The 8,957-nt window shown below is 43.0% G+C and overlaps 1 protein-coding gene across 1 annotated transcript in view; it reads left to right on the top strand.

The window, feature by feature from the left end:
• Positions 1 to 712: 712 nt before the first annotated feature.
• PHLPP2 (PH domain and leucine rich repeat protein phosphatase 2) overlaps positions 713 to 8,957 on the top strand; it is a 69,723-nt gene continuing 61,478 nt past the window's right edge. The window contains exons 1-2 of the mRNA XM_061173055.1: positions 713 to 864; positions 8,239 to 8,516. Of these exons, the coding sequence (XP_061029038.1) occupies positions 766 to 864; positions 8,239 to 8,516 (377 nt within the window). The 5' untranslated portion in view covers positions 713 to 765. The remainder of the gene's footprint in view (positions 865 to 8,238; positions 8,517 to 8,957) is intronic.

Here is an 8,957-nt window from a genome sequence, read left to right as displayed (position 1 = left end):
ATAAGGAAGAGAAAGGGCCTTGCTAAGGTGAGAATTCTCAACAATGGCTTTGTACGTGAGGGTGACAGTCAATGGTGAAAGTTCAATGGCTTTGTACGTGAGGGTGACAGTCCAGTTTTTTTTCTTTTTTTTAATTGAAGCATAGTTGTTTTACAATATTGTGTTAATGTCTGCTGTACAACAAAGGGATTCAGCTATAAATATATATACATTATTTTTTCATATTCTTTTCCATTATGTTTTATCATAGGATATTGAATATAGGCATCTGGTTTTGAAGTACAGAGGGAAGGTCTGGGAAAGGTCAGTTACAAGAGCCACCCTTGGCGGAGGGCAGCGTCCTCGCGTCACTATTGACAGGTGCAGCCCTCCACCCCCCCTTCCTTGTCCAGCCCGTACTTCGGAGGCGGGGACAGCAGCAAATAATCCTCCCTGTACCTCATTCCTCCAAACCGAGGGCGGCCGACAACGGAGGCCCAGCCCTGCGGTGGCGCCGGCCTCCGCCCGCGAGGTCCCCTGCCGCCCGCCCAGTGGTTTGCGGCTCGCAACGCCCAGGACGCAACGGGCCCGGGGCTACGCAGGGCCGAAAAGGCTGCGGGTGGGGCGGGGCCGGCGGGGCGGCAGGGGGCGGGGCCGGCGGGGCGGCAGGGGGCGGGGCCGGCGGGGCGGCAGGGGGCGGGGCCGCAGGCTGTTCGCGCTCGCCGCCGAGGCTCTGTGCGGCGTAGCGCCGGCCGGGTGTCCCTGTGCAGCCTCCGCCAGCCGCAGATGGGGGAGGTGGAGCCGGGCCGCGCGGGCCCGCTCGAACCTCCGGAGCCGCCCGAAGCGCCCGCGAGCCGCCGGCCGGGCGGGATCCGGGTCCTGAAGGTGAGGTGGGCGGGCGGGTTGGGGAGGGAGCGAGAGCGGAGAGAGGCCACCCCTACCCCGCGCGGTGGCCGAGGCAGCCGGCGACCCCCACCTCGCGTCGGTCAGTCAGCCTTGCGGCTCAGTCGCCCCCAAAACCCGGCTGGAGGGGCCGCGGCACCCGCGGAGGCCTCTGCAGTTGGCCCCCGCCGAGGCCGAGGCCGCGGCCGCCTCCGTCCCCACCGCTGCCCATCCCTGGCCGCGTGCCACCCGCCTCGCAGGCCCACGCCTTGGGGCCGGCGTCCACCCGGTCGCCGCCGCCACTCGGCTCCTTCGGGACCCCGGGGCCCGCCTCTGCCTCCCCCGGTTGCGCACGGGGCCCCAAGGCCGGCGGCTCCTGGCCCGAGAGCGGAGCTGATAGTACGCAGGGCTTTCTCCCCGGACACCTGAAGACATCACCCCAGCGGGAGGATGGCGGCGGTGATTGGCCGGGCGCTGCGGTGTGCTGGGGCTGCGCCGGCTGGAGTGGGCCGCCTCTGCCCTCGGAGCTTACCACCGAAGTTAAGACCCTCTTCTCGCTCCGGAGCGCGGGCCTGGAGAGAGAATCCCCGGAGGAGCTTAATCTCGGGGAATCGCTGGGCGTGTTGCAGAAGGGAGGAGGGGTTGGACAAAAAGGGGCATTCCTGCTGGCGGGAGTGGGGCTGACAATCCAGAGAGACGGTGACGGGGGAGCAGTTATGCAACAGGCAGCTAACGGGGCTTTTGGCAGGAATTGGGGGGAGTAGGAGGAAATGAAGGCAGATGCAGGCAAGGGGGGGAGTGGAGTCTTGAAGGTGATGACAAGAAGTTAAAATGCGCAAGGAATGTAGGGTGGGAAGGGGACAGTGAAGGTGGTTAAAAGGAGGGGCTGTGGGAGACACTGGATGCAGTTTTCTACTAGCCTTCGAAATAGTTGGAGAGAAATTTTTCTATAGGTCAGATATGTAAACTAGGTGTCCTGGAGATGGAGTGGAATTCCTTCTGAAGTTCTAGAAGAGGAATCAGCAGGCTTTAAAACTTGCCAGAGAAAAGGAAGAGAGCAAAGAAAATTTAGATTTGACGTGTTTAAAAAATACTTTGCAAAACAATGAAAATGCATAATGTTTAAAAATTCATTAAGTAATAGTTGTTCTTTGGGATTGAGGGTGCGCACTATATACTCGCCACTAAGATTATACGTAGGGCATCACAAAGAAACAACAACACTGAAAAAAATAATAGATTTGAAGCATCTGGTGAATCCATGAAACAACATAAATTAGAACTCTAAAATATAAAACATCACATGTGTATGTATAACTGATTCACTTTGTTATAAAGCAGAAACTAACACACCATTGTAAAGCAATTATACTCCAATAAAGATGTTAAAAAAATAAAATAAAACATTTTTTCTGCTACTACCTCCCAGTCTTAATGCAGCGACTTAAAGAAATAACTTTTCATAGTTTATCTCCACTTCTGCATAGACCTTATACATATTTACTTTAATCATGTTTTATATTAAATATAATTACTTACATTATATTAGATATAATTTATATTAAAATTATATTTTAATTAAATATAATTACTCAAAGGCTTTTGGATATTTACTTAAAACTGTAAGGTCACAAAAATGTAAATTGTGAATGAACTTAAAAAAGTTCTGCTGGCCTGGCTTATCAGGAAAGGGCAGGTCTGAGAGATAGGTAGTGCCCTCTGGCCTAGAAGGTAAACAGCCTTGGCTATTTTTACAACTATTTTTTTGGTGGGGAGAGAGCGAGTTGTGGGAGGGAAGGAATTGAGAAATGAGGATCTTTTTTGAAAGGTTCGACCTTCCTACACTTCCAGGAAGTGGTCCAACCTACCACTGGTTCCGTGGGGTTCCAATCTGGGGACCATTAGAAAGAGTCCAGAAATTGATCTTGATTATAGTGCTGAGCTGGTGATGTGGGAGGCTAACAGTGTCTTAGACCTTTGCATCCTTGCAAATAAATGGGATCGGCTATGAAGAATAGGTGCGGTGTGTTCTACAGACAGAAGTTCCCTTCAGTAGCTGAGTGGTTGAGTTTTGTGTCAGGTGAAACTGGAAAGGAATATGTAAGTAGAAGACTTTCAGAATGGGGAAGAAAGCCATAGTCTCCTACATGTTCTTTTCTGAAAACCCTTTGAAAAAGGCTTACCATTCTTTTTTTGTAACTCTTTTATACTTAATACCAAATCATGAACATCATTATTGTCAAAGAGTATAGATCTTCTTAAAAAGGCTAATATAACTAAACTGGTGTAACTTTAGCCAGGTTAGATCTAGGTCCACCGTATGGCATACTGGAAAATTTGATTCAAAATCTGCCCCCAGATTTATTTAGCAAATTGCTATTTATTTATTTATTTAAACATCTTTATTAGAGTATAATTGCTTTACAATGGTGTGTCAGTTTCTGCTTTATAACAAAGTGAATCAGTTATACATATACATATGTCCCCATATCTCTTCCCTCTTGCATCTCCCTCCCTCCTACCCTCCCTATCCCACCCCTCTAGGTGGTCACAAAGCACGAGCTGATCTCTCTGTGCTATGCAGCTGCTTCCCACTAGCTATCTATTTTACGTTTGGTAGTGTATATATGTCCATGCCACTCTCTCACTTTGTCCCAGCTTACCCTTCCCCCTCTCCATATCCTCAAGTCCATTCTCTAGTAGGTCTGCATCTTTATTCCCGTCTTGCCCCTAGGTTCTTCTTGCCCCTAGGTTCTTTTTTTTTTTTTAGATTCCATATATATGTGTTAGCATACGGTATTTGTTTTTCTCTTTCTGACTTACTTCACTCTGTATGACAGTCTCTAGGTCCGTCCACCTCACTACAAATAACTCAGTTTCGTTCCTTTTTATGGCTGAGTAATATTCCATTGTATATATGTGCCACATCTTCTTTATCCATTCATCTGTGGATGGACACTTCGGTTGCTTCCATGTCCTGGCTATTGTAAATAGAGCTGCAATGAACATTTTGGTACATGACTCATTTTGAATTATGGTTTTCTCAGGGTATATGCCCAGTAGTGGGATTGCTGGGTCATATGGTAGTTCTGTTTTTAGTTTTTTAAGGAACCTCCATACTGTTCTCCATAGTGGCTGTATCAATTTACATTCCCACCAACAGTGCAAGAGGGTTCCCTTTTCTCCACAGCAAATTGCTATTTAGAATATAGTCCTTTATAACTGTAGTTGGAATATAAGTATGAGATTTTTAATACTCTTTAAGATTATTGGGAGTATCCTTGAAGCAGAAATTTCCAGATGTTTGGAAATTTGGAGAGTTTTTTTTTCTTTTTTTTTTTACTCAGTCTGTAGAAGAAATGAAGTTATAATTAATCTAGTCAGTGGATTCTGTGAGACGCGTTTTTTCAATAATAGTTTCAGGTTTTTATCAACATAATGTGTGTGTATGGCTTTTAAAATCAATTACTACCAAAAAGATTTTAATGAACTGAAATATTCTTCCCCTCTTTGTCTCATCCACCCCTTCCAAAATATTCCTTAGCATGTATATTCCTAGAGATGAGCCCATATTCTAAAGTTTTGAATGCAGGAACATATCTCCTACTTTAGGATATTTCACAGTCTAGTAGAACTCACTGAGTATGAAGAGTTACTTCAGTAGATCCTGTTCTACCATGCATACCTGAGAGTTAGTTCATTGGGCGTTTAATAGTTTATCACCTTTGAACTGATCAGAACCCTCATTTTTAGAGGGTTAAAAGTGTAAAACTGAAGTGGGTACTTAAATCATGGCTTACTCTGAAGATTTTGGCTTTCTAGAAATATCTTTAAGTCTTAAATGTGCTCTTTATACACTTGTTTGATGTGAGGATGATTATAGTTTTGTTGCCTTTTAGAGAAACTTGTCAATAGTTCTTATATAAGAGTAAAGGGAGGAAATAAAGTGTTCTCCATCTAGCAATTCCAGTGGAATAGTGATTCTAAAAGCTTCAAGCATCTCAGAGGACAGAAGTGACCTTTCCAACATTTACCTGATGGTTTAGGCAGTGGAGAAGGAAACACTAGGTAATTCAGCAGTAACTAATGATAGCTAAACAGTCCATCTAGATTGTTGCCAGAAAGCTATGCTTGCTTGGTATCTAGGCCTTTAAATGCCCATTGGACAGGTTTAAGAGAATGGTATCTACTAAAGTTTTAACTCAGCAGTTTATTTTCATGGGGTGCAATATATCATATAAACAGGAGATACATTCTTTGACCAATAACACATGGGTTTCAACAGTGTAAAGTTCTTAAAGACTTTATCTATAGTCTTAAGGGAAAAAGATATACACATTAAAAAATGACTGTTAAAAATCCTCACAGAAGAAAAATCATGGATGAACCAATGTAATACTTCCTGGGGTCTGCCTTGACTTTTCTAAGATTGAGAAGGTTAGTGGGATATTATTTGACCTTAAAAACTTTTTTTAAAGAAGTTTTTTGGTGGATGTGTGGAGTGGTGTCCACTGGCCCTCTCTTAATAGCAGTAAGCAAAATTTCTCTCCACTGACTGCAGAATGCAGAGCTTCTTTGTATAAATGTTACTGCACCATATAGAATACTGTTTTCAGATGGTTCAGTTGATCTTTACCAAAGATTAAAAAATAAGAAATATTTAAAATCACTGTCTAATTATGCAGTGGTTAAGATTATTTAGTGGTGCAAATATGATTGTCCCTGTGTTTATAAAATACGTGCTCAAAAGCCCTTTGTTAATTCTGAGATGTTCAGCTTTGAGAAAATGCTCTTGATGAGAAGAAAGACACCTAGTTCCCACTTGTAGCAGGGGTTTATCCTACTTATCTAAAGTTAGAATCAGTAATAATCCTCATGGTTTTGATTAGCTATACTCAAATCCCTAAGATCTGTAAAATGATTGATTCACCTATTATCATAAATTTAAACAATGAAGCCATTCTCGATTTCTTGTTTTTCTTTCTCTCCATGTGGGGAATACCTTCTAATTTTTCCTTCCCCTTTCTTTATCATCTTCAGAGATTTAATTTTAGGCGCTACAGTTATCCTCAAATATTTAATCTCAGTAATTACAAAAATAATATTTGCTTTATTTATAGATATTTCTGTTTTCCAGTGAGGAATAGAAGCAAAAGTATTTTATTTACTTTGTGGCTGATACAGAGGAAAGATGATAGGGTTTCCTATAAAAATGGAGATTTTTTTCCCCAAGTTTGTTCAACTTCTTACTAAAGCTAATTAGGCTAAAGTACAGACTGGGAATAAATGTCTGTGACATCACTGAGTTCTGCATGCATCTCTGGGCCACCCAGGTGCTAAGGTACTGTAATAGGTTCTCAGTGTATAAGAGAAGAAGAAATACCAAATAAATAATTAAAAACTCATTGTGATTTACGTGGTAATGGAAGTATGTTTAAGGTGAAGAAGTTCTGTGGAGGAGAGTGTAGAGTTATTCTTTTTAATTAGGAGGCGAAAGCAGGGATGGGAGACATGGAAAGCTCCACAGAGAGGGTGACATTTGAGTAATTTTGAAGAATATTCAGATGGACAAGATGGAGAAGGACATTTCAGGCAAGTCACAGAATTGTGAAATAGTTGGTGTGTTTGGGGAGTTGGATATGACAAACAGAGTGAAATACAGTGGGGAGTGGCCCTGGAGAGGTGCGTCAGTGTAATTGTTTGTGGAAATTAGTTTTTTATTAACGGGAATAGAAATGGCCCATTTAAAAAAAAATAGAGCAGGTAAATATTGATCTTTAGAAACTTGTTATATTGCTGTAGCAGTTGTTTTTGCTTTGAGATAATGTGACTTCACAATGTATATGCATACCTAAGTTAACAAATGCAACAGTAATTTTTTTTTGAAACATGAGGATAATGGAAAGAATATTTGTGCAGTATTGTGTTGATTCTGCAGTTCCTTATTTGGGATATGAGGCAGAGGACTAGGACCCTAGAGAAACTTTCAGTTTGCATATGGAGACATACAGAAATGTTTATTGCAGCATTGTTTCCAACAGTGAAAAATTAGAAACAAACTAAATGCCCTTAGCAGGAGAATGGATAAATTTCAGTGTATTCGTATAATGGAATGTTATTCAAAAGAATGAGCAGGGTGTATTAATCATAGATATATCTCTAAACCAATGTTGAATCAAAAAAATTACAGGGTGAAACATAAGTATGTTAGGTTTTAGATAAAGTTTTAAATCATGTAAAACAATACTATATAGAGTTTATAGATATATACGTATATGGCAAACATAAAAAATGCATGGGAGGACTTTCCTGGTGGCACATTGGTTAAGAATCCACCTGCCAATGCAGGGGACATGGGTTTGAGCCCTGGTCTCGGAAGATCCCACATGCCGTGGAGCAACTAAGCCCGTGAGCCACAACTACTGAGCCCACATGCCACAACTACTGAAGCCCACTCACCTAGAGCCTGTGCTTGGCAACAAGAGAAGCCACCGCAATGAGAAGCCCGTGTACCGCAACGAAGAGTACCCCCCGCTCGCCACAACTAGAGAAGGCCCATGCGCAGCAACACAGACCCAACACAGCCAAAAATCAATCAATCAATCAATCAATAAAAATCAGAAATTAAAAAAAAAAATGCATGGGATGATAAACGCTATAGTAGAGTGTTTATTTCTGGGGAGAGAGGGAGGGGAATGGGATTTTTTTAGGTAGTAGGTGGCTTTAGCTATATATGTAAGGATATATCATATGTATGTTCTTTAGAATCATGATCTGAACTAAATATGGCAAAATATTAAAGTTTGTGAAAATTAGGTAGTAGGTACACTACTGTTGTTCTTGACATTTTTCTGAAAACATGAAGAAAAAAAAAGGTCAGAAGATGACTGACAGGGACTTCCCTGGTGGTCCAGTGGTAAAGAATCGGCCTTCCAATGCAGGGCACATGGGTTTTGATCCCTGGTTGGGGAATTAAGTTCCCACATGCCGCGAGGCAACTAAGCCCGTGCGCCTCAAACTACAGAGCCCACGTGCCCTGGAGCCTGTGCGCCACAATTAGAGAAAGAAAACCCGCACACCGCAATGAAGTTCCCGTGTGCCGCCACTAAGGCCTGACGCAGACAAAAATAAAAAAGTAAAAAAATTAAAAATAGAAAAAAAAAAAAAAGATGATGGACAGAGACATGAACAGCTAGCAGTAAAGAGAATGAAATTTTTCAGTTTAGGGATGGGCATGGCAGGTGCAGGAGGCTCTGTGAGAGGAGGCAGTACTGAGTCAAGTATTGGTGACTACAGAGTGGAAAGGCGGGCTGAGGACTGAATGTCTAATTCAGTCAGACATTTGAGCTAATGATTTCTTTTTCCTGACGTTTTTAGAGAACTATGAAACGCAATGGGAGCAGACATTGTCTGAATAGGAGAAGTAGGTTTGGCTCTCGAGAGAGAGACTGGCTGAGAGAAGATGTGAAGAGAGGCTGTGTTTACCTGTATGGAGCAGACACCGCCACGGCCACTGCAGCCAGCGCCTCCTCCGCTGCCTCCTCCTCCTCCGACTTACATCTTGTCCTTTGCACAGTAGACACGCCAGCGTCAGAAATTTGTGCTGGAGAGGGAAGGGAACATCTTTATTTGCAGCTTCATGGAGACCTGGTCAGGTGAGGTCAGAGTTTTACCACTAATTCTCCTGCAGTATAAGTCACGTGTGTTTCTGCTTGGAAGTGGGCTTTAGGATTTTATTCGTGCTGGAGCTGATGATGGTTATGGGGTCAGTAGGCTTGAAAAAAGATTTGTCCTTGGAATGCTGACATTAGGATTCTTGAATTTAAAACCTGTCAGTGAAGGAAAATTTGATAGTTACTTCATTTGGATTATATCATAGGTCGGATATCTAAATTTAAAATAAATTTTTTTTTAAAGTTTTTTTGAATTAAATTTATTTATTTTTGGCTGCATTGGGTCTTCGTTGCTGTGCGCGGGCTTTCTCTAGTTGCGGTGAGTGGGGGCTACTCTTCGTTGTGGTGCGCGGGCTTCTCATTGCGGTGGCTTCTCTTGTTGTGGAGCACGGGCTGTAGGCGTGCGGGCTTCAGTAGTTGTGG

This window comes from Eubalaena glacialis, chromosome 18 (genome assembly GCF_028564815.1).
Source record: "Eubalaena glacialis isolate mEubGla1 chromosome 18, mEubGla1.1.hap2.+ XY, whole genome shotgun sequence".
Taxonomy (NCBI): domain Eukaryota; kingdom Metazoa; phylum Chordata; class Mammalia; order Artiodactyla; family Balaenidae; genus Eubalaena; species Eubalaena glacialis.
Note: the sequence above shows the minus strand (reverse complement) of the source record. Positions and strands in the feature narration are given on the sequence as shown.